This window comes from Salvelinus fontinalis, chromosome 31 (genome assembly GCF_029448725.1).
Source record: "Salvelinus fontinalis isolate EN_2023a chromosome 31, ASM2944872v1, whole genome shotgun sequence".
NCBI lineage: Eukaryota > Metazoa > Chordata > Actinopteri > Salmoniformes > Salmonidae > Salvelinus > Salvelinus fontinalis.
In genome coordinates, this window is record NC_074695.1 from 44,007,726 (window position 1) to 44,033,464 (window position 25,739).

The 25,739-nt window shown below is 42.6% G+C and overlaps 1 protein-coding gene across 1 annotated transcript in view; it reads left to right on the top strand.

Moving 5' to 3' along the window:
- The first annotated feature begins 2,536 nt into the window (after positions 1-2,536).
- Positions 2,537-25,739, top strand: part of LOC129829326 (piezo-type mechanosensitive ion channel component 2-like) — a 31,093-nt gene continuing 7,890 nt past the window's right edge. Inside the window, exons 1-35 of the mRNA XM_055891000.1 lie at positions 2,537-2,600; positions 3,581-3,676; positions 8,246-8,347; positions 8,593-8,638; positions 8,736-8,895; positions 9,186-9,402; positions 9,594-9,807; positions 10,342-10,510; positions 10,761-10,853; positions 10,959-11,012; positions 11,797-12,039; positions 12,244-12,622; positions 12,836-13,017; positions 14,492-14,640; positions 15,157-15,324; positions 15,756-15,797; positions 16,114-16,146; positions 16,284-16,408; positions 16,588-16,760; positions 16,943-17,119; positions 17,328-17,474; positions 17,742-17,942; positions 18,142-18,346; positions 22,162-22,263; positions 22,495-22,660; positions 22,844-23,087; positions 23,340-23,436; positions 23,642-23,801; positions 23,958-24,047; positions 24,154-24,236; positions 24,480-24,545; positions 24,847-24,959; positions 25,057-25,177; positions 25,272-25,337; positions 25,435-25,601. Of these exons, the coding sequence (XP_055746975.1) occupies positions 2,537-2,600; positions 3,581-3,676; positions 8,246-8,347; positions 8,593-8,638; positions 8,736-8,895; positions 9,186-9,402; positions 9,594-9,807; positions 10,342-10,510; positions 10,761-10,853; positions 10,959-11,012; positions 11,797-12,039; positions 12,244-12,622; positions 12,836-13,017; positions 14,492-14,640; positions 15,157-15,324; positions 15,756-15,797; positions 16,114-16,146; positions 16,284-16,408; positions 16,588-16,760; positions 16,943-17,119; positions 17,328-17,474; positions 17,742-17,942; positions 18,142-18,346; positions 22,162-22,263; positions 22,495-22,660; positions 22,844-23,087; positions 23,340-23,436; positions 23,642-23,801; positions 23,958-24,047; positions 24,154-24,236; positions 24,480-24,545; positions 24,847-24,959; positions 25,057-25,177; positions 25,272-25,337; positions 25,435-25,601 (4,914 nt within the window). The remainder of the gene's footprint in view (positions 2,601-3,580; positions 3,677-8,245; positions 8,348-8,592; positions 8,639-8,735; positions 8,896-9,185; positions 9,403-9,593; positions 9,808-10,341; positions 10,511-10,760; positions 10,854-10,958; positions 11,013-11,796; positions 12,040-12,243; positions 12,623-12,835; positions 13,018-14,491; positions 14,641-15,156; positions 15,325-15,755; positions 15,798-16,113; positions 16,147-16,283; positions 16,409-16,587; positions 16,761-16,942; positions 17,120-17,327; positions 17,475-17,741; positions 17,943-18,141; positions 18,347-22,161; positions 22,264-22,494; positions 22,661-22,843; positions 23,088-23,339; positions 23,437-23,641; positions 23,802-23,957; positions 24,048-24,153; positions 24,237-24,479; positions 24,546-24,846; positions 24,960-25,056; positions 25,178-25,271; positions 25,338-25,434; positions 25,602-25,739) is intronic.

A 25,739-nucleotide genomic window follows, 5' to 3' on the forward strand; every position in this document is an offset into this window, starting at 1 on the left:
ACAGTGAAATGAATCTCCTTCTGAAGGATATACAGTTCAATTAGTTTCCCCTTAGAGCTTCACAAGTGCTTACAGTATGAACACCATGATCGGTTTACTCTGAAGGGCCTCTAGACCTCCTCTATTAGAGAGTCAGGGTCAGACTTGGACCAGAAATTGGCCCTGGTGTTTCTAACTTCACCCGCCCATTTTTCTTCTAAGTTCCCCGATTATTAGCTAAATAATGATCATTTAAAACAAATAAAAAATAAGACAAGCCCACTGAGCTGAAGACGGACCAGGGTTGTTCCACCTGGAAAAACACAAGAAAGAGGTATGACTATAATTGTTTCTGTTGTTAGAAAAAGATAGGATTAACATTCCTGCAACATAATTTTGTTGAAATATAATTTAATCTCTGAGAAATTATGCAAATTGAATGCACCCACATTTTATTCATAGGATTCTTATACAGTGGCAAGAAAAAGTATGTGAACCCTTTGGAAATACCTGGATTTCTTAATAAATTGGTCATAACATTTGATCTGATCTTCATCTAAGTCACAACAATAGACAAACAGTCTGCTTAAACTAATAACACACAGACAATTATACGTTTTCATGTCTTTAATGAACTCACTCTGTAAACATTCACAGTGCAGGATGGGAAAAGTATGTGAACCCTTGGATTTAATAACTGGTTGACCCTCCTTTGACAGTAATAACCTCAACCAAACGTTTTCTGTAGTTGCAGATCAGACCTGCACAATGGTCAGGAGGTATTTCGGACCATTCCTCTTTACAAAACTGTTTCAGTTCAGCAATATTCTTGGGATGTCTGGTGTGAACCGCTCTCTTGAGGTCATGCCACAGCATCTCAATCGGGTTGAGGTCAGGACTCTGACTGGGCCACTCCAGAAGGCGTATTTTCTTTTGTTGAAGCCATTCTGTTGTTGATTTTGCTTCTGTGTTTGGGGTCGCTGTCCTGTTGCATCACCCAACTTCTGTTGAGCTTCAATTGGCGGACAGATAGCCCAACATTCTCCTGCTAAATGTCTTGATTAACTTGGGAATTACTTTTTCCGTCGATGATAGCAAAGCTGTCCGGGCCCTGAGGAAGCAAAGCAGCCCCAAACCATGATGCTCCCTCCACCATACTTTACAGTTGGGATGAGGTTTTGGTGTTGGTGTGCTGTGGCTTTTTTTATCCACACATAGTGTTGTGTGTTCCCTCCAAACAACTCAACTGTAGTTTCATCTGTCCACAGAATATTTTGCCAGTAGCGCTGTGGAACATCCGGGTGCACTTTTGCAAACTTTGGACAGCAGTGGCTTCATCCGTGGTGTTCTCCCATGAGCACCATTCTTAACCCACTGTTTCCAGTCTGTCCTTTTAAATAAGAATGTGTTCTTAACTGACTTGCCTAGTTAAGTATCATTTTTTTACGTATAAGTTCTCTATGTATGACAAGTATTACGAAGAGGCTCAGAGAATTGTTTCTTCGTCATATGTAATGTATTCTGTAAAAATGAATTTGGTGATGTTTTTTTCATCAGTTTAGAGAAATTATTCATTGAAGTTGTTAGGTTAACGTCCCATCCTCAGTCCTGATATTAACAGGTTCTGACCACTAGATGGTGCTGTTTCCTGGGGATTTTCTTTATCCCTGAACTCCAGACAATGGCACCAAATGTCTCTGATTATTTGAAGGTGCAAGTTAATTGAATTGAATGACTTGATTAAATGTCTCCCTTAAAAAAGTATGTTTTACTGGATGTGTAGCCTAGTTCCCTGTGTTCCCTCCCACTCCTGCCCGACAGACAATGTGCTGTGTTCACCATACGCTTCTGCTGCAGTCACTGGCTCTTAATGGCCTCACAGCCATGAATATTAGATAAACTTTCCCTCGCCAGCAGAAAATGATGATGAGCTGTGATAAAAAACACAGGCCGGCCAAGTGCTGAAAAAACAACCTATGAAAAACACATCAATGTCCTATATTTTGAGGGTCCATATTGTTGAGCTTGGTCTCTGTATTAGTAATTGACAATACAAACAAATGGCCACAAAGTGAAAAAACTGTCTAGCCACCTGCGTGACTAAGTGTGTTTTTGCTCTGCCTAATGACACTGCGGACTCCAGGGCTCTTGGACAACTTCATCGTAAGTCATCTATTGAGATTCCTATGGGAGCCTCCCTCCTTATCGGGGTAATAATTCTGCAGCTGGGACACAGGCCATTACTAAAGCGGGGTGGGGAGAAGGGGGGGGGGGGGGGGATAAGAGAGCGAAAGATAAATTAGATAGAGGGGGAGTCACACACGTCTGCATCCAAAACCAATGAACACCATTTGGTTTTCGCTCCTCTTGTCTTGGAACTCTTTCATTTTGACTTAACCTCTAATTCAGGAACATTCAGGATCATTCTTTTAGTTTATCACTGTGCCTGGTCTAGGGAGATAGATGTATGAGCGGATGGGAGTTACCTGCAACCACAAGCAGCCCAGAGAGTAGACTGTCTTCAGAGTGCTGGGTGTCTCTCACACGCTAAGGAGACATGGCGGGGGATATTGTGGTGGGGATCCTCTATAACTTAGTATTACCTCTTCTTCTGCTTGCAGGTAAGTTGACCTTTCTTTTACATTTTATTCTTATGGGGCTGGAAGAATGTACAGTAACAATTCAAGTGTCGGTCACCAAAGCAGAAGGACTGTGGACGTGTTAGTTCTTGAGGTCATAGTAGTGACTTTCACAGTTACATTGAGAGATTCTGCCTTTATAAAGTGATCTAATAATATTGCTACAAGCACCAATTTGGATGCTTTCTGGGAAACACAAAAAATGTACTTGAGACATGTTGTTTGGGGGAATATGCAGATTAATCAATTATGTCTTGTTTCCCCTGATGGTAATTCTTTGAATGGACACAGAAACATGGTATATTGTGATCATGCAGTAATTGAGTAACCTTTGCTGTAAAACTGTAATGGGGAATTCAATGTTTAAGTTGTTGAATAGTATGTTTATTGTATTGTAAAATGTAAGACATATTTTACAAGTTAAGGTGTCATTACATTCAGTAAGTATTCTAATTTTCTAGTTCAGAATTAAGTAAAGAAAATCACAATTTCTATAATTTCAATAAGAAAAAAAATACATTTAATCGTTAAATTATACTTTCCTTCATCTGAGTGTTTTCTATTGGTAAAAGATTAAGAAAGTTAAATCTATGACCCGTGATTTTCTTGTCAGTTTCATTGCCATTGTTGGTCCAAGAAGCCGCACTGTTTTTTTTAAGCTGCTAACTTGTTTACTGTGTGATGGAGTTTTGTTCAGTCCAACACTAATGCATTTTGAATTAGCAGGTGCAATGGATCATAGTATTTTATTACCAATGCCTTTTCTCTTTGATGGATAATACTGTATGCTATTTGTTTCTATCAGCTCTTCTTCATCTGTATTTATATAGATTTTCAGTAGGACAGACACAACGTAATGAAAAATCTCATAAAATACAGCATCAAGGACAAGAAATGAAAATCATACCTCAATATTATATTCAGATTAACATCAATGTAAAATCCTTGTTTTCTCTCCGTAGCGTCATCATTCCGGTACAATGGTCTGTCTGTGGTGTATTTCCTTTTCTTTCTCACCCTTCCCCTGCTGCCAAACCCCTCTCTCATCTCCATGCAAGGTAAGACTTCAGAGGGACACCACTGGCTTGGAAATGGCACCCCAAGTACAGTAGTAGACAATAAAGAATAGGGTGGATTTTATTCCAAGTTGCAAGGTATTTTATTCTAAGCTACAGGGCCCTCACTGTTTGAATCTTTGCTAATAAACACGGACGGCCCCTGTGAGTTGGCCCCTGTCAGTTTCGGCCCCTGTCACATTGTGTGTGGGTGTGTGTGTGTGATGCATCAACTCATTTTGATCTAAGCTACAGGGCCCTCACTGTTTGAATCTTTGCTAATAAACACGGACGGCCCCTGTGAGTTGGCCCCTGTCAGTTTCGGCCCCTGTCACATTGTGTGTGGGTGTGTGTGTGTGTGATTCATCAACTAATTTTGATCAACATACAACATGTCCATTCTATTTTAGATTGATCAATAAAGTTGCTGAATTAAAGGATTGGTCATGTACTTTGTAAAGGGATGTGGCCGGTATGGTCTTATCTATTATGTATAACCTAGTAATTATATAGTCGAATTAAAAGTTGTGGTGTCAGCTTTTGTAAAATGGTTTTCTTGCATGCTGGACTTTTCTCTTCGATTCCTCGTAGAACCTTATCCATCTCTTCGTCTCGCTAATATGATATCACCCCTGTCTTGAGTGGCCGGGAGATGGTGGAGAGATTAAACACATCATACTGAAGCAGAATTGACCGGCCTTTACTTGGGAGGGCAGAAATGAAGAAAAGCTTTTTAGTAAAAACATGGCATCAGAAACTATTCAGACCCCTTCCATTTTCCACATTTTGTTACGTTACAGCCTTATTTTAAAATGGATTAAATAAAAAAATGCCCTCATCAATCTACACACAATACCCCATAATTACGAAGCATTAACAGGGTTTAAGACATTTTTGCAAATGTATTATAAGTAAAAAAAAACAGAAATACCTTATTTACAGAAGTATTCAGACCCTTTGCTATCAGACTCGAAATTGAGCTCAGGTGCATCCTGTTTCCATTGATCATCCTTGAGATGTTTCTACAACTTGATTGGAGTCCACCTGGGGTAAATTCTATTAATTGGACATGTATTTGGAAAGGCACACACCTGCCTATATAGGGTTCCACAGTTGACAGTGCATGTCAGAGCAAAAACCAAGCCATGAGGACGAAGGAATTGTCCGTAGCGCTCCAAGACAGGATTGTGTCGAGGCACAGATCTTGGTAAGGGTACCAAAAAATGTCTGCAGCATTGAAGGTCCCCAAGAACACAGTGGCATCCATCATTCTTAAATGGAATAAGTTTGGAACCACCAAGACTCTTCCTAGAGCTGGCTGAGTCTAATCAGCAAAACTGACCAATCAGAGAAGGACTTTCGTCAGGGAGGTGACCAAGAACCCGATGCTCACTCTGACAGAGCTCCAGAGTTCCTCTGTGGAGATGGGAGAACCTTCCAGAAGGACAAACATCTCTGCAGCACTCCATCAATTAGGTCTTTATGGTAGAGTGGCCAGACGGAAGCTACTCCTCAGTAAAAGGAACATAAAGGACTGTCAGACCATAAGAAAAAGATTCTCTGGTCTGATGAAACCAAGATTGAACTCTTTGGCCTGAATGCCAAGCGTCACGTTTGGAGGAAACCTGAAACCATCCCTATGGTGAAGCATGGTGGTGGCAGCATCATGCTGTGGAGATGTTTTTCAGCGGCAGGGACTGGGAGACTAGTCAAGATCAAGGGAAAGATGAACGGAGCAAAGTACAGAGAGATCCTTGATGAAAACATGCTTCAGAGCACTCAGGACCTCAGACTCCGGCGAAGGTTCACCTTCCAACAGGACAACGACCCTAAGCACACAACCAAGAAAACGCAGGAGTGGCTTTGGAACAAGTCTCTGAATGTCCATGAGTGGCACAGCCAGAGCCCGTACTTGAACCCGATGGAACATCTCTGGATAAACCTGAAATTAACTGTGCAGCAACGCTCCCCATCCAACCTGACAGAGCTTGAGAGAATCTGCAGAGAAGACTGGGAGAAACTCCCCAAATACTGAATACTTACGTAAATGCATTTCATTTTTATTTTATTTTTAACTGCAAACATTTCTAATAACCTGTTTTTGTTTTGTCATTATGGGGTATTGTGTGTAGATTGATGAGGGAAAAACTTTTTAATACATTTTAGAATAAGGTTGTAATGTAACAAAATGTGAAAAAAGTCAAAGGGTCTGAATCCTTTCTGAATGCACTGTAGAACGTTTCAAAATACAGAAAGTGTCACATGATGTGTTTTGTATCATATGATGCAAAACGCCAGTGATGGAAATAGTACTCATTGTCATACTTGAGTGAAAGTAATAAGTTAAATGAAATCCTATATATCAAATTCCTTATATTATGCAAACTAGAGGGCATGATTTTCTTGTTTTTAAAATGTACGGACAGACAGAGGCACCCTTCAACACTCAGACATCATTTACAAACGCAGTATTTGTGTTTGGTGAGTCTGACAGATCTGAGGCAGTAGGGATGACAACAGGTTATATGAATAGGTGTGGGAATTGGGCCATATTGCTGTCCTGCCTGAGCATGCGAAACCTAACTATATTTTCTTTAGGAATGTAGTGCAGTAAAAGTAAGTTGTTACAAATATAAATAGTAAAGTAAAGTACCACAAAAAAACTATATAGTTCCTTTACATCACATCAAATGCATCATACTGTGTCACTTTCTGTTTTGTTTTTTTAAGTTCCATTGGCTATCTTGAAAACTTGATTGCTGACAGGCAAACCTTTTTTGAGATTGTATCAACAGTGAACTAATGGAATACCAAAATATAGTTTTGAGTGGGATTTTCCTCTAAATACAAGTGTTTTCTTTTTGATTGAGTTTGTTCTGCTGTTCAGGCGAATCCAGTTCCATGTTGGCTACTTTAGTAGACTCTTGATCACAGAAACTGCTTGTAAGACACAAAGAGCTCTATTTTCAGCTGGCGATAAGGAGGCGCAAGTGTCAAACGCAGGTTAGTTTGCAGTTTCGTCGTGTAAAAACTGGCGCACTAGCATTTTCCACTCCTTGTGCCAGGTTCGGCAATTTACCTGTTTTTACCGGTGTGTCCTTAAAAACAACCGAAAACGTGGCATTTTCCTGCAGCGCTAAAGGGACGTTTTAAAAACCCACCAAAGCAGGTCTTAACAGTAACGCAGTTGCTAATGGCATGGATTTTGAGAGTAGAAGCGCAGCCGTGATGCACAGTGCACTTGGAATGAGAGGTGTGCCTTCTGCATCGTGAATCTGGTATTTAGCAACATAAAAAAAACATTTGCACTCCCCCATTTAATTTAATTAGATATAAAAACTAAGTATAGCCTACCCTCCCCTTAATCAAAGCTGGTTAACAACTTGGCATAGGGGCGTCTTTTAATCCTGGCCATGCATTAGTCAAGTAGCCTATAAATAAAGGGGTTTTAAATGGTCTACTGCGGGTGCCTTGTCCTCATGCTTTTTATGCTTCACAATTCACATAACTGCATACTTAATTTCGCTGGTTCAATTAGACAATCCATCCCCATTTTCAAAAAGCACCACTCGTCCGATTATCAAAGACACGCGCCTCCAAACTACTCAGTCCTCCTATAATGCCATACTAACAGCGGATTTTCTTTTTTTTTGAATGTGCCTCGCACGTAGGCAATGAATGATACAATTGACAGGAGCCTAGTATTTTGTATAGACATGCGTGTGCACACACTGCCATGGAACAATAGATGCAATTTATGAAATCACGCTTCTGGCTGCATTCTATATATAGATATTGCTGTTGTTCTAAAAACATATTTCTTGTTTTTCGTTTCATTTGATTAAAAACCAAGCATAGCCTCTCCTCTCAATTAAGGCTATTTTCTTTTTACCTGCCCAATGCATTCGCCAAATAGCAGCCTATCAATAAATGGATTGTCTCATGAGACTGCTTTGAAATAAATATTAATCCCCAAAGCTTTATTGAAATATCAAGTTTGGGAGCATAAAAACAGTGAGTGGACTTCTCCCTTTTTAATCATTATTTTTTTGGACGTGCGTAAAACCCACTCCATTTGTCCATATGCCCATCGTGAAAAGAGGGATGAAATGATGCCGGTGACCCTCATATTTAGAAGCAAATGTAAGAAGCCTTAGCCAGAGTCATATTTAGAAACATTTATGTTCTTTTCCTGTAACATTTGCTTGTTTCCCATTTAATTTGATTAAAAACCAAACTATAATATATATTTCCAATATATATACATTGAAGCCTCACTATCTGTGAGTATAGAGACAAATGGGATCTGCATTGCCGCAATAGACTCCACCACTATCCTCAGCCATTAAGATAGTGGAAAATGGAGTAGGAAAAGGCCATAAAAAGTAACAGCCTAATTACATGTAGTGGTCCCCATATGGATTATAACAGAACGCAGACAGTCTGGTCTGAACGCCTTGTATGTGTCTTTGACGTGTTGGAAGGAAGAAATATGTTTTGTTTCTCAAATAATGGAAAATATATTATTTTCGACCTCTGTTAATCTGTGTCTCTGGTCTTGTATTTCTAAAGGAAAAACAGGGAAGTTCCTGCAGCTCATCTGTTCCACCAGCGTGACGTTTCTGGCTCTCCAGTGTTTCATGCAGATCACTTTTGCCTACGTACCTCAGAACGGTAAGATAACACCAGCCTCTATCAGCTCACTGAGCCACTAACAACAGACTACTCAGAGTTGCTGCTGAACACCAACCAAAATAGAGGCAGAAGAAGTTTGTTTAAGCATTTTAATACACGGAGAGTATGATGAACGTATTACTTACTCATTCAATAAACATTTGATGAAGGGTGGATGTTGCTTTGGCATTTTCCTGATACGACTAAACTTGATTTCTATCTGAAATATTTGTGTTGTTCAACAGAGAACGAATATTGGGAAAATGTTCTCTACCATTTGGGCATTGTACGGTAGGGCCACATCTTCTTGACTCTTTTTAAAGCAGACTTCGGTGGTGTTTCTAATGCAGATGTTGTTCATCAGATTCGTCTTGTGTTCTGTCCCCAGGTTCAGTTTGGTGGATGCAGGGAACACTTTGCGTCTCTTAGCCCCTGATCTGGGGCTCTTCCTGTCTGGGCTCATCATACTCTGCCTGGTCAGGAAGCTGCTGTGCCCCGCGCCACAACTTAATGTCCACGAGAACTGCATCAAACCCTCTGACCCTGAGGTATCCACATGGCCAATTTCATCTGCCACTTTTGTTCAATTCACAGTATAGTTTTACCATTGTTGTTTTACCTGAGAGCTTGAGAAAAGTACATCATACATGGTGATATGTTGTAAAGGATTTCAAGAATGTGAAGGTAGGGTGCCTCACCTTCTCACGCAGTATGTCAGCACCTCTACTCTAGTGGTTTGAGCATGGTCCTCCTTCAGCTTGAATCTGTTAGAAAGTAAAACAGTGTTACGAAACAACGCCAACTTCTTGTCCACCGAACTTGTGCTCTTTTGACAAAGCAGGATGTGGAGATGTCCGACTCAGAGTCTGAAGTCGAAAGTGATGTCACAGATGGCTTGTCCTGTGACAGCTCAGACGAAATCACAGCGGCGCCGGTAACCTCTCCTCAGTTTGTCCAGAAGTTCATTGCATTTGCCCTTGGACTGCGCCTCTTGCTGTCCGCCATCATGAACACAGCAGGGAAAGTAGTGGTCACCGTACTACTGGGGCTGGCAGGTACATCTCAAAAGGCTGCCACTTTGGACTCTCACGTACTTGTCTTGCACGCCAGACTTAAAGTCTTGCATTGGCTCAGCATTCTCTGCTGTCCAGCTGAGCCAAAATAAGACACATTTACTATCTGTTCCCGAACGGGACTATAATCTTCTCCTGTCTCCCCTTGACTGGTCCTCTTCCCCCTGTACCAGGCATCGCCCTACCCTCCCTGACTTCGGCAGTGTATTTCGGGACGTTCCTAGGCCTGGTGTGGTGGTGGGTGTTTCTCCGCTCCCTCAGCCTGCTGTTTTTCAGTACCCTCTGTGTGATGATGGCTATATTCAGCGCTGGTCACCTGCTGAGCCTCTACCTGTACCAGCTGCCCCTGGCCCAACAGATCATACCCCCACAGGACATATACGCCAGGTAGGGTCACAGGACCAGGATGTAGCAACACTGGCTGGATGCTGACTGTTCAGATACACACAGTCATTTCAACCATATTAGTTTGCTGGCTGAAAAACAGCCACTGAAAAACAGATTGTATTTATTCATACTTGTCGAAATACCAAATAATTACACACTCTATTACACTGGACACGGGCATATACAAATCATTGTTAAATGTCATAAACTGATACATGCTCGTCTTCCAATTTCAGGATATAGTTGATCTATCTACAGTGAATGTTGTTTGTAATTAGTCAGATGCTCGATTAAGTTCTGAGTCCATATGTGTTAAGAGAAGAGATCGGAACCAGAACAAAGAGCAAACAAGTCTATGGGCCAAATGTCCCCTCCCCTTCCCGAAATTTGAAAGAAAATCGTGATTTGTCCGAAGCACCGGAACTAATACTGCTCGTTATCTCACGCTTTCCGTTGTATCATGAGAGATCTACGGTACCATTTTTGTTTACGTCGTCTGTCCCAAAAGATTAATCGCCCTCTGGTTTTGTTCAGGCTGTTTGGTATGACAGCGTTCATCCGGACCAATGAGACTGAGCCATACAGTCTGGGTCTGCAGGCAGATGTCAGCTGGCCTGTCTTCATCAACCCCATGGTGCTGCTGCTCCTCTATTACACAATGGTGTCTTTGCTGCACAAGTGGGTCTACATCACTGAAGAAGAGGTACTTTACCTAGACTGAGACTCTAATGCAACTAAGACCTTCATAGTGAATAGCTGCGTCTGAAATTGAACCCTATTCCCTATATAGTGCACTACTGTAAATTGGGTAGGGCTCCATATAGTGAATAAGGTGCCATGTCAGACGCCGTCAATGTCTTGTGGATTAAATAAAACTCTGCTGGTTTATCCTTTTTTGGAGGTGTTAATTGTGTGTCAGTCATTTCATGGTGCTGTCTGTGTATTTCTGCTAGGATACTCTGGGGAAGTCTGAGAGTCCAGTAGAAATCCCTGAGGATCCCCCCAGCTTCTCCAAGATCTTATTCATCTCAGGAGACCGACTGGAGGTGTTGAAATCTACTACAGTTCTATTTTTTTTCTACATTCTCCTGTAGTTTTACCATCATGATTTTCTACAGATTTCTGGAACAATTATATTTTTTCTTTTGCAGCTACTGACCAGTACGGATGAGGAAACTTACATGCCAGATGAGGAGGTGCAGGAGGTACATTCTGCTCTCCCAATGTGTTGTCATAACTACCTTAACGGGACGTTACATGTCTGGGCAGACACCGTACATTCGGTGCGCATCACTTTTCTTCAAATCCAAAATTCCTAGTACACTGTTTTTCCTCCGCAGCCAATGGTCTTACTGATGAGCAGATCATGGCATGATCTGAGAGGACAGGAGATGGGGTTACTGCTGGGAGGGCCAGGGGCAGGGTATGCAAACTGCTACCCTCCACCACAATACGAAGGAATAGACTTGTCACCCTCACAAGGTATGTACCTGCCAGCCTTGTCAATGTCCAAGTCAAATCTACTCCAAGGTCCATTATTTGGTAGAATAATGAAAGTTTTGACTTATAGGAAGTCATTTTTTATATCCACCTGGATATTTTGATCTTACCCAGTCATGAATAAATGATAGGAATTGAATATTGAATAAATGTTCATCACTAGTGTAGAAACTGATACGTCATAGCCTTAAAATATGACAATTATATGGTATAAAAACTTTCCTAAAGTAACTTTCCTTCTGCTGTTTTCCTCTCTCAGAGTCGGAGGAGGTTGAAGAGAGTAGTGAGGAAGAGAAGGAGAGGAGGAGTGAGGTGTCTATGAGGGAGGGATGGAGTGAGGTGTCTTTGAGGGAGGGGAGGAGTGAGGTGTCTATGAGGGAGGGGAGGAGTGAGGTGTCTATGAGTGAGGGGAGGAGTGAGGTGTCTATGAGGGAGAGGAGGAGGGAGGTGTCTATGAGGGAGGGATGGAGTGAGGTGTCTATGAGGGAGGGGAGGAGTGAGGTGTCTATGAGGGAGGGGATGAGTGAGGTTATGAGGGAGGAGAGGAGTGAAGTGTCTATGAGTGAGGGGGGGAGTGAGGTGTCTATGAGGGAGGGGAGGAGTGAGTTGTCTATGAGGGAGGGGAGGAGTGAGGTGTCTATGAGCGAGGAAGAGAATGGCCCCAGTGGACTGGCTGTGTTTGGCCTGTTCATCATGAAGCACAGCTACATCAGCGCACTCATCATCATGATGGTAAACCACTTCCTTTCCACGACGCTATTAAGGTTTTGGTGTAGACATTAGTCATTCAACAATTAACTCTCTGAAAACAATTCCTTTAAATGTCTAACTGAATAGAGCTACGTTACCTTCACATTACCTTGCATTCTTTGAGCTTGAACATGGGTATGACTATAAGATGTGTGGCATGCCTCCCGTGTTCCTTCAACCACTCAGGTGTATAGCATCACCTATAACAGCTGGCTGACGTTCGCCCTGCTGGTGTGGTCGTGTGTGATCTGGATGATGCGTGACCGCCGGCGCTACGCCATGATGAGCGCTCCCTTCCTGGCGGTGTACGGCACCTTGCTGTTGCTGCTCGCCTTCCTAAGCGGCCTGAGGCTGCGGCGGGATGAACTGTACCCTGGCCTGCCGCATGCCGTGCTGGTGGACTTTGACATGGCCATCTACCCAGCACCCTGCATCCACCTGGGAGGCAAGGTGTTGTACACCTTCAGCTTTTGGCTGCTGTTCCGCCAACAACAGAAGGAGAAACAGGAAGAGCAGGATCTCAAGGAGTCTGAGGAGTCTCTGGAGGAAGTGAAAGTACTCCCACGTATGGACTCCTCTCTTTATATGCCCCCTTCATGGCTTTACATTGATAAAGTCACGTTCTCTAATTCAGTTACGATGCATTATAAATGGATATGATATTGTTCCTAGGTGTTTATAACAAGCTTCACTTAACAGTGCTCTCTAACTCATAGGTGTTTGAACCTTGACCCAGGTACGGTGACATGTTCTACATTGTGCTCCTCCTCTCCCTCAGCGGATGAAGGGGAAACCTCTCCCATAATGGAGATGCTGGGTTCAGCGGTCAAAGGAACCCTGGTGAAGTACTGGATCCTGTTCTGTTGCTCCATGTTCTTTGTGGTCAGCTTCTCTGGGAAGGTGATGGTCTACAAGATCCTCTACATCGTGCTGTTCCTCTTCTGGGTCGTCCTCTACCAGGTGGGCCTCATATATATGACTCCTAGATAGTGTTGTAGTGTATGTCAGTGGTGGTGTGTATGCTGCACATGATATACAATGTACAATACAACTTTACTGTCCATGTTCCAGGGAACAACGGATATCACTTAATTCCTCCAGATTGCACACAACTCAGGGTGGCCGGTAGGCTAGCAGTTAAAAGCATTGGGCCCGTAACCGAAAGGTCGAATCCCTGAGCCGACAGGTGATAAATCCGCCGATATGCCCTTGAGCAAGGAAGTTAACCCCAGTTGCTCCTGTACGTCGCTCTGGATAAAAGTGTGCGCTAAAATGTAAACGGTAAATCACACATACGAGACGCTATCAACAGTCTGATGTTTTTCAGAAGGGACGGAGAAAAAAAAGAAGTACTCTGTGAAAGATAAGATTGTGTCAAATAAAATTAATAGTGGCTGTGGAATAGTTTCGTTCAATAGCTATATTAGTGGGTTTACCAAAAGATTAATCAGACTCTGACTATGTAAATATCTTATCACTGACCTCACTATTGGTATGACACATTTACCGCCCGGCCTTGCAGCCAAGACCTCAACAACAGCCAAAGGCTCTAAACTCTTATCAATAGAGCTTCCGTCATGAATATTGATCCTACCTCGTAAACACAGACACAAAACATTTCTTCTGCCATTTTCCTGGTTTCCCTCCCCATCTTGTATTTCCGCTGACCTTTTAGCGCTGACCACTTACAGCTGCCTAATGGCCTAGCTACTACTTCACAGCACACATACTGTAAGAAAGCCAATATGAACCTGATGTTTATCAATGCTAGCAGCACTGCTGTTTCACATACTGTCTGACTGAGAGGAAATAAAAAGCAATTGAGTAAAAGATGTAGGTATTCTTATGTAAATAAATGTTGAATTTGAAATTAATATTTCAAGACACTGATGATAGATGGGCTCCCGAGTGGCACAGCGGTCTAAGGCACTGCATCTCAGTGCTTGAGGTGTCACTACAGACACCCTGGTTCGAATCCAGGCTGTATCACAACCGGCTGTGATTGGGAGTCCCATAGGGCGGCGCACAATTGGCCCAGTGTCGTCCGGGTTCGGCCGGTGTAGGCTGTCATTGTAAATCAGAATTTGTTCTTAACTGACTTGCCTAGTTAAATAAAAGTCAAATAGATGGGTGTGAAAAGGCAACTTGTTTTGTGGTCGCCTGTTGTCATATGAAATTTGTCTAGTAACCGAGGGAAATCAGTGGGTACGGTTGATCTTTATAAAATAACGTATTTTACTGTTAATATTGCTCGCTATGATCATTGGTATACCTATGATTATTGCTATACCAAAAATCCTGGGGAGCAATATTAACAGTAAAATATGTTGTTTTATAAAGATCAACTAACCTTCTGATTTCCCTCGGTTACTAGACAAATTTCATAATGATTTGACCTGATTAGCATCATGGCATCTATGTTACCGTTCCTCAGATCCGTTGTGACGTGTGGAGGCGAGTGCTGAAGTACTTCTGGGCGGGGGTGGTGGGCTACTCCATGGTGGTCCTGATTGCCATCTACATGTACCAGTTCAAGACCATTTCTGGCCTGTTCAGACAGATCATGGGCATGTCTGAGGAAGGGTGAGTGGGCATGGTGGCACTGTGGCCAACCCTGTACATTCACAACACTGCTTATGCCTCCATATTGTTGTAGTCATCCCAAGACTTTGATGTACTACATTGTTAATTGATTAATTGATTCATTCATTGGCGCAGAATTACTCATATCTTGTACCCTGTGTCTAGAAGTCTCCCTGATGGTCCATGGCTAAGGAACATTTGTGATTCACAGTGTCTTTGCATACTGTTACTGAGTTATCCTTATACAGATGTAGTAGGATCTTAATTTTATCACTATTTTGTTGCTGCGATTTTTCCTGCACTGCAGGAACTGCAAACTTGTAGTGTATTTTAGTTTTAAAAAGGCTTCTTTTAAGTTTGTCAGACTTGAAATTGAAAGAAAAATGTATCAACCCCTACAGAAAGTGTCCACATAATCCACATAATAATTCACATTTGCTGCTATAGCAAACTGGCTCAAATGAAGATCCTATATCTGTTCGCTCAGTGCTGTCCCTGTCCCGCTCTGTCCTCTAGTCTGCGTGATCTCGGGTTGGAGCAATATGATACTGTGGAGCTGTTTGCTCGGATCCTCCTCCCTGCAACCTTCCTATTGGCCTGCATCCTGCAGCTTCACTACTTCAACCAGGACTTCCTGGATCTCACCAACCTGGACAACGTACCTGTCCACCATGGACCAACCAGGTGGGACAGCTTACCTGATCGCAACCACTGGGATAATGTGCTTTATATCAGGGAGGAGGGAAATATTAGTCCATTGAAGTGTTTCTTTCATGTCAACTGGTATTTTTAGAGACATATGTTTTCTTAATAAAAAAAAGATGTACAATGGCGGTGGAGGCTGCTGAGGGGAGGACTGCTCAAAGTAATGTCTGGAACGGTATCAAACCGCTCCAGCCATTAGCATGAGACCGTCCTCCCCAATTAAGTTACCACCAACCTCCTGTGCTGCAGAGAGATATTGAACATTTTGATCTGATTGGTCCCCCGAATCAATGGTTTAATACTTGCTGGGGTGTTCTTTCCTATTTTGGGGGGGAAAATAAGCTGTCTGTCATTCTCCACCCATCTCTATGTTGTTGTGTCTCATCCATTCTGCCCATCTCTTCACCCAGAGAGGAGGAGCTGAGGAACTCAGTCAATGTGATAGCTGACATGTAAGAGTTGTATTTCTGTCTCCTTGAATGGCATGCTTCACACAATGGATTGCTCAGAGTTTGAGTCATCTTAAACAACCTTAGTTAGGCAAAATCAAAGTAAGGAGTGTACAAATATGTTAATCTCATGTTATAACATGTTGGCGTTATTATACAGAGAAAGCAGCACCATTTGAGAATGCAGATAACTAATTTAAATCCATCAGTCCGTCATTAATTCTGAGTAATTTAAAATAAATATTTTTCAGATAATTTCATGTAATACATTTTTTACCACTGTAAGTGCAAGGTTTAACTGATGTTTATTCTTCCTCAGAATTAAAGAAAACATTGAAAAGTTACAGAAACGGTACACTCTTAATACACTTTCTTCCTGTACATGGATGAAAAAAGACAATGTATGGCATCATATATAATGTTATTATACAGTATAATGTATAAAAATGACTAAATCCATGATGGACTTGCCTACCCTCGTTCTGCTAGGATGGCGAAGGAGCAGAGTGAGCAGACGAGTGGGGAGTCAGAACGTGTGGGGAGTCAGGACACGTCGGAGAATGATGGACTCTCTGCCTCATCAGAGAAACCTGAGGAGGAGCAGGAAGGAACAGGTGTGTGCCACTGAGACTCTGAGATTCAGATTCTAATTTACTGTACAAAAAGTACAATTTTAACAGCACAAAGACAGTACAAGCAAATATGCCACATAAACAAAAGTCTGTCAAATTTAGCACAGCATTTCAGATCTTACATCTGACCTTGAGTCTGATGTCCTTTTTGTGTCCGTCAGTTCCCCCAGAGGAGCGTCTGACCCAGTGGGGGTTGATAGTGGACCGGGCCAGCCTGCTGCTGTTCCAGGCTCTGGCTATCTTCCAGCGGGCTCAGGAGATGGGCTGGAGGCTGCTGGAGGTTCACAGCCTCAAGATTGTTTCCACTGGCATCATCTGGGTGTCCCTACAAGAGGTCAGATGTCTTTATGTGACCCTTGAACTCCACATTCTCATTGTACCTTGACCCCATTTATAGTACCTTCTATATTGTATTTACTGCATTTACACTGCCCTGATTTTACCACCTAATATGTTATGCAGAGTAGGAGGTCTGCACAAAACATTTGTTTTCTTTCTTTTTTCTTTGTGCCCCAGGTGTCCCTGATGAACTTCATGTTCCTGGTTCTGTGGACCTTCGCCCTGCCCTTCCCCCGGCTCCGCCCCATCGCCTCCAGTGTGTCCTCGGTCTGGGCCTGTGTCATGGTGGTGTGTAAGATGCTGTACCAGCTCAAGGTCGTCAAACCTTTGGAGTACTCCTCCAACTGCACTGCTGTGAGTTCACTTACCACTGGCATGCGAAACACTGACCAAATATTCACTAATTATTCCACAGGCATAGCAATATATACTCAGTAATGGTTGGCTCCCAAGGGGATTATGTCATTGTTTAGATACAATGGACTGTGTGTCAACTGGTATTTTTATGCTTGCGTATGTGTGACTATCTATGTTTACAGTAGTATGTGTCTCTGTGTGTCAGAGCCTTGTGTCAGCTAATGGGACAGGGCTGGAGGGGAACATGGCAGAGCTGCTGAGGAGGTCTGTGCTGTATGTGAAGCCTGTTGACCCAGCCATATGGTGTGGAGCGCTGCGCAAGTGTGAAGACAGGATCCTGCCCTGTCTCAGCGTAAGACAAGCTTCTTACTCAGTGTCCGTGGTTATTTAGTAATATCGACGTCATTTGTCAATCCTGCCATGCACTGTATAACCATGAAATTAATTGAAAGAGAGATTTTGAGATATATGCATATTAATAACAGATTAATGCATATTGGTAAATACGGCACATATAAATGAATATCCTCTCTATTATTAGCGTGGTAGCTTCATTGATCTGTGGTTCTATAGTTCAGTAGTCTGAGTGTTCTTTGGTTGTGTTTGTCTTTGACGTCAGAACCACCTGATGGTGCTGGGGCTGCTGGTGTTTGAGGTGACGGTCTCTAGACACCAGCTCTACTACCGCCTTCACAACAACCTCAAGGTCCCCACCTTCAGCATTATCTTCCAGGGCATCACACGCCAGCACCTGGACCATGGCATCCTGCCCTGCATCAAATACTTCATCAACTACTTCTTCTACAAGTTTGGCCTGGAGGTACAGTAGCTCCAACCGATTCTTGGGGCTGCAATAGCCTCTTTTACTGTTGACTTCCATTTCAGATTTGTAATTTGAAATACAGTTTCTGAAGTTATCTATAGTTGTCTTTGCTGTTAATCTGTATGTTTTCATTTTTGTAGTATCATCATGTCACGGTGGTTGTATAGCTCTTTGAGATGGTCCTCCTGTCCCTCAGGTGTGCTTTGTGGTGGCGGTGAATGTGATTGGCCAGCGGATGGATTTCTACTCGCTGCTGCAATCTTGTGCTCTGATGGCCGTTCTGTCACGACGACGCAGGAAGGCCATGGGGGAAGTGTGGCCTAAGTACTGCTACTTCACTGCAAGCCTCATGGTGCTGCAGTACCTGCTCTGTATCGGCATCCCTCCTGCTCTCTGTGTCGGTAAGGAGAGATATCTGGAGATAACCCAGTAAGCAAAATGCTAAATGACGATGACAAAATGATGCTGACATCACATACATTTCAGGTGCTGAAGGAAGGTTAGAACATGTATTTTCTGGATGTCGAAAATACGTATTTTACGGACTTCGAAAATACGTATTTTCCGGACGCCGAAAATACGTACGCAGAAAATACATATTTTCCGGACGTCGAAAATAAGTCGCAAAGGGATGTTGACAAGATGTCTTTTCAGGTGTCTTTTCAGGACATCGAAAATAAGTATTTTCCGGACGTCAAACAGACATCTTATGGGGACATTGAAAATATAAATTACAGACGTTGAAAATCTGTATTTCCGGTCATTGATTCTATGGACAAATTTCACCTGCACATACATTCTCAATGACGTAAGCATTATATCACAATTATATAGGAAAGAGGAGCCAACTGAAGAACGCAACAGAATATTGATTATTGCTCCCATCTGTCACATGTACTTATGTTAGCTTTTAAAAAAGCTTTCAAATTGGCAGCGTTGATGTTGAAATTAGTCTAATTTACAGAATAAACCAACACACCACTTCATCTACAGTAACATTCTAGGAACGGTTACAAGATTATATTATTTTCTTGCTATGACTGTGAGTTGTTGTTGTTGTTGTTTATCTACCTTAGTTGAATGCACTGACTGTCAGTCACTCTGGATAACAGCATCTACTGAATGACCAAAATGTAAATGTAAAGACAAACACTTGCAAAGCATGCTGAGTATTATTCTAATGACCACCGCCTCCAAACAAGTACAAATTTGGTCAGTGCAGAGCAGATCCGAATCTGAATGAATCATAGACGTCTTGGCTATATTTCACAAGTTTTAACATCACATTACAGTATGGCAGTTTAGTACAGTAGAGCACAGTAGAGTACAGTACGGTAGGGTATGGTATGGTACAATACAGGACAGTCAAGTTTTATTCAGTAGGGTACGGTACAGTTCAGTAGAGTTTAGTTCAGTAGAGTACATTAGAGTAAAGTAGGGTACAATTCAGTACACTATCCTTTACTGCACTCTACTGTGCTCTACTGTATTATACTCTACTTTTCTTTACTGGGCTGTGTACTGTAATGTACTGTACTCTGCTGTGCTCTACCATACTGTACTGTGCTGTCCTAACTTGTGAAACATAGATGTCTGTGATTGGTTCAGATTTGGTCCGGTCCAGACCAAACCAAATCTGAACCAATTATAGATATCTATGTTTGGGCCAAATAAAGGAAGTATGTGGACTTTGAAATCAAGGCCGGTCCAGCGCGGACCAAATCTGAACCAAACCTAGACGTCTACATTTGTGCCAAATAAAGGTCACTCCAGACAAGACCAAAAAAAAGATGTCCAAAAGACTTTGCCGTTGGTAATTGCTTAATGGGAAGTGTAGGCCTATACTCGTTCACTACAGTACTTAATATCAAGATCAAGGGAATTCTGGGCTAGTTGAAGGAGATTCCACTATAATGCTTAGGCTACCAGTCATGATGTTTCACGGTCATGGCTGCCATCCCATTTCTGACACCAATGTAGCAAATAACAAACCCTGGTCATGGAGTAAAAAGCAAGCACCCTAGTGGATCAATCAAAAATGTCTATATTTGGACCAAATCAAGGCCAGTCTGGACCAGACCAAATCCGTACCAAATATAGACATCCATGATTGGTTCAGATTTGATCCGGACAGGACCAGAAATCAACGTCAGTAGACTTTTAAATCAAGGCCGGTCCAGGCCGCACCAAAAAAATACCTAAAAAAGACCACCTGGTCCAAATAGGAGCAAAAAAAGACGTCCAAATGACATCACCTGACGGTAAACGCTTAATGGGAACCGTCTTCTTCACCATAGTTAAAGTGTGATTAGGATTTGAGTGACACGTGTGGTGGAATTATTGTAATCAAAAGGAGAGACTTTTAGATTTTTTTTCAAAACAATCCAACTTTATTATTTAATTACTGCAGTAATGGAGCTGTTCGGTAATCACCCCTGGAGGTGATTACTGAGAACTCAACGAGCGGATTTGAGCCACAGCATTTTATAGCAAAGTCCATCCTCCTGGATGTTCATGACAAACAACAGATGTATGGAATGGGTCACAAGGGATTTGTATGAAAGATACTAATAATTCACAGCAGACAGTATCTCATTGTGTAGAGACCAAGGTCTGGCCCAGGGGTCATCTCTCGCTGGTACCATATAGAACAGAAACATTAACTCATGCTCTGGAATGTGGTATCCCCAAAGACATCGTAAATCTCCTGTCAGTGTCATCTCGCGGACGCCCACTTTCAGTTCACACAGTCACAATAGAGTAATAAGAACCCTCTATTCTGTTGCATAAAACAACAATTTGATGCAATGAAAGTATTATAACATAATCTTGCAATTTTTCTCTCACACACGATTGCATATTACATAGGCCTTACACCAGAGTAACTTTCAGGGCCAGTATCTACAAAGTGACTGAGGGTAGGAGTGTTGATCTAGGATCTGTCCATACAATCTTATTCATTATGATCTAAAAGACTAAACGTATCCTAGATCAGCATTCCTACTCTGAAACTCCTTATGGAACAAAAATATAAACGTAACATGCAACAATTTCAAAGATTTTAATTAGTTATAGTTCATATAACGAAATCAGTAAATTTAAATCAATTCATTAGGCCCTAATCTATGGATTTCACATGACTGGGAATACATACATGCATCTGTTGGTCACAGATACCTTCAAAAAAAGGTAGGGGTGTGAATTAGAAAACCAGTCAGTATCTGTGACCACCATTTGCCTCATCTCCTTCACATTGAGTTGATCAGGCTGTTGATTGTGGCCTGTGGAATGTTGTCCACTCTTCTTCAATGGCTGTGCGAAGTTGCTGGATATTGGCTTGAACTGAAACATGCTGTCGTACACATCGATCCAGAGCATCCCAAACATGATCAATGGGTGACATGTCAGGTGAGTATGCAGGCCATGATAGAACTGGGACGTTTTCAGCTTCCAGGAATTGTGTATAGGTCACATGGGGCCATGAATTATCATGTTGAAACATGAGGTGATGACGGTGGATGAATGGCACAACAATGGGCCTCAGGAACTCGTCACCATGGGGCATTCAAATTTCCATCGATAAAATGCAATTGTGTTTGTTGTCCGTAGTTTATGCCTGCCCATATCATAATCCCACCGCCACCATGGGGCACTCTGTTCACAAAGTTGACATCAGCAAACTGCTCGCCCACACAACGCCATATCTGTGGTTGTCAACGTCTGTGGTTGTGAGGCCGGTTGGATGTACTACCAAATTCTCTAAAACGACATTGGAGGCGGCTAATGGTAGATAAATTAACATGAAATTATCTGGCAACAGCTCTGGTGGACATTCCTGCAGTCAGCATGCCAATTGCCCACACCCTCAAAGCTTGAGACATTTGTGGCATTGTGTCGTATGACAAAACTGCACATTTTAGTGGCCTTTTATTTTCCCAAGTACAAGGTGCACCTGTGTAATGATCCTGCCGTTTAATCAGCATCTTGATATGCCACACATGTCAGGTGGATGGATTATCTTGGCAAAAGAGAAATGCTCACTAGCAGGGATGCAAATAAATGTGTGCCCAACATTTTAGAGAAATAAGCTTTTTGTGCTTATGGAACATTTCTGTAATCTTTTATTTCATCTCATGAAACATTGGACCAACACTTTACATGTTGCGTTTATATTTTTGTCCAGCGTAACTTCTCAATCTTCTCGTCTCTCTGTCAGATTATCCATGGAGGACCTCCAGTCAGGCTTTGACCTCCAACCTCATCAAGTGGCTTTACCTGCCTGACTTTGCCATGCGTCCCGCCCCTTCCTTCATCCTCTGTGAGTCTCTTTGTGTTCATCCCAGCGATTTCCAAATTCACAAATTGTGGGCAAATCTCACATTGGCATTCATTCTTGATTTACGTGAAAGTATGAGTTACATGCATATCTCAAGGATTCAGGCCATTGTCTACTATATATAGTGTGTACTGTAAATCCATTCATACACCATCAATCTGTAACTCCTACATAAGTGAACAAGGCAGCCATTTTGTTTTGCTGTGTGTCCAGACGACCACCTCCTGCTGCTGTGCTCCACGCTGCAGTGGCAGGTGTTTGAGGAGGAGAACCGGGCCGCCGTGCGCCTCATGGCAGGGGAGAACGTGGAGATCAGCCGTAGCCTGGACCCGCGTTCCTTCAACCAGTACATTCCCGTCAACAACTTCCTCCAATGCAGGTCAGAGGGCTCCCTTCGCTAGCGTGGGCTTTAGACAACTGCTTTGTCGTTTTCATGAAACGTGGCCTGATTAGGAAAACTTAGAATTTTCAACTAGGGTTTTTTTTCCAGTCAGGTCTGTAAAAAAATCTTGGACCTACTCATATGGTTATATGGATATGTATGTGTCTCTCCTTACCTCAGGTCCTACCTGGACATCGCCAAGGTTTTTGTGTTCAGCTACTTCTTCTGGCTAGTGCTGTGCCTCATCTTCATCACGGGCACCACCCGCATTAACATCTTCTGCCTCGGCTACCTGGTAGCCTGCTTCTACTTCATGCTGTTTGGAGGAAGCCTGCTAATGAAGCCCGTACGAAACATCCTCAGGCTCTGGGACTGCCTCATTGGATACACTTGCTTCGTCATTGGCATGAAGAACCTGCTATCTGTATGTTAGCTAACTAATTACTAATTGCCTAGGCTAGCCTATCCTCGTTGCTGAAAGTTTTTTTTTCATTCATATACTGTATTATGCATAGCGTACCACAGATTATGCTAATAACCCAGTTGATTTTAATCACTCGTCAATGCTAACTGCCTGTTCTGTGTTAGTGCTTCACTAACTTCACAAACTCACTGTCTCAAGTCCAATCTTCTCTCTCCTCTGTGCTATCTGACTTGCTGTATTGTGTGTCCACAGCTTGGCTCGTGTGCTTATCTGGACAGCCTGTTGAAGAATGGCTGCTGGCTCATTCAGGCCTTCAGCATGGTCTGTACAGTCAAAGGCTATGATGTCTGTAAGTGTGACTGATAATACCGATTAACACAGTGTGTGTGTGTGTGTGTGTGTGTGTGTGTGTGTGTGTGTGTGTGTGTGTGTGTGTGTGTGTGTGTGTGTGTGTGTGTGTGTGTGTGTGTGTGTGTGTGTGTGTGTGTGTGTGTGTGTGTGTGCGTGCGCGCGCCATCTCAGTTGTGTGTATATATGTGTGTGTGTGTTCCCAGCTGCTCCTGATGATGAGTGTGAGCTGCCGGAGGGGGAGGCGGGCATCGTGTGGGATGCGATCTGCTTCACCGTGCTCTTGGCTCAGAGAAGGGTTTTCCTCAGCTACTACTTCCTGTATGTGGTGTCTGACCTCAGGGCCTCCAAGATCCTGGCCTCCAGGTTAATAATAACAATCGTCATCATTTAGTGTCTGACCACTTCCCTATCAATGATTTTAGAATACTTTGGTACTATTGGAAAAAGTCATGTTTATCTATGGAATGGTACCCACTGAAAGAAGGACTTCATAGGTTGTTTGTCCCCTCATATTTCAAGGGGTGCTGAGCTCTTTGAAGCCAAGGTGAAGAAACTGGTTGCTGCCAGACTGGAGATGGAGAGGAAGTCTGTGGCGACGCTGAAGAAGCAGTAAGACTTATGCCACAGCAGTTGGTTTGTTCTCATTTAGTTTTCAGTCTAATGGGTTTGCTATTGTTGCATTGTTTGAATTCACTGTGTTGATTCCTTCCTCTAGGATGGAGAAGATCAAATCCAAACATAAGAGTAAGCCTGGCCAGGGAGACGCAGCAATGCCCCCTGCTGATATCGTGCCAAAGGGTGAGCCTCATGGGGCTAGCTAGTGGAAGTTGTACTTAACCACTGACGGAGGGTCAGTTCTTAAACGTATACTCTTTGACCGGATCTTTGTATTTCCCCCTACTAGAGTTGGTGCTCAAATTGCTTTACATCATTTTAAGGTGGTGGGAGACTTAACTCATCATGATCATTATTCTTGTCATTCTCACTGAATGAACGGATACATTTATGATGTCGGGATGAATGGGTGAATATGTTTTCCAGGTGAGAGTGAGAAGGCTGTGAACGATCAGGGGAAATGGTGGAAACCATGGGTCTCACGGCCTGGCGGTAAGTGTTCCATAAATCTAACTAACATGATTCCGATTTGGTCAGTTACAGAAAGAACCTTGAATGGGGAAATTGGATGGATATGGCTTGAAAAGATTAACAACGTGCTTGATTCCACCTTATTAGATCGGGTGCTGAATCCTCGTGTATATAATGGGATGTGGTTTAATTTCATCTCATTATAAATACTCACTTTTTGATTCAAGTAATCAAAACCATTTATATACTGCAACAGTATAAAGTAGGATGCATAAGTAGGAGTTTGTCTTTGTTGTCTGACACTTCTGTCGTTTCCCCTCAGTTGAGAACAACTGTGGCTACCATCTTTTTGAGAGTGACAGTGAAGAGGAAGAGGAGGAAGTCCAGGAAAAGAAAGAGGAAGAGGCTCCACTAAAGAAGAAATCTGCTTTTCAGGCGAGGGCCATAAAAGACAAACTATAAAGACAAGTAAAATAGTATTTGTGGATGTTGTTGAATGTGATGTCAAACTGTGTGCCTCCTTTCTCGACAGATAGCCTATGAGGCATGGGCCACAAGCTCCAAAGCAGCCCTGGATTTGCACAAAAAAGAAGAGAACAAGATGAAAAACGAGGAGAAGAGGAGGGCAAAGAGAGAGCTGCAAAGACAGCAAGGTAAGAGGGGCTCGTTTGTATGGGGCTGTTTGCATAATGTTGTCATAGAGACAGAATAAGTCATGTATTATTTTGTGTCGTTGTCTGATCCAAGGCATTGAGAGAGCCGAGTCTCAGGAGTTGGACGAGTTGGAAGAGAGCGACGAAGAGGAGGAGAAAGGTAAACATTCCACCTCCACAGGGGTATACAGTAGACTAACTAAGTCCTTGCACTGCTTCTAACTTGATAGGTTTCTAACGACTCTCTCCTCTCACAGAAAATATATTTCAGAGGACCATCTACTCACTCAAGTTTTTATGGGTGTTTATCCTGTCCCTTTTGGATGACGTCACTGAGGGCCTTAACTCTTTCTGCAAAGATAACCAGGACATCACCAAAGTGCTGCGCTTTGAGAGGGCTCTTCTAGGCCAGCAACAGAAAAAGGTGTATGAAACATTCATCCACTCTAACTCTCCAAGATGCTTTTTGTGTATTGCAGGGGATACTTCATTTGACTTCACTCAATTTAACTCTGTTTTAATGATGTCCTGCCTGCAGTGATGATACAAATAAAAGACTATC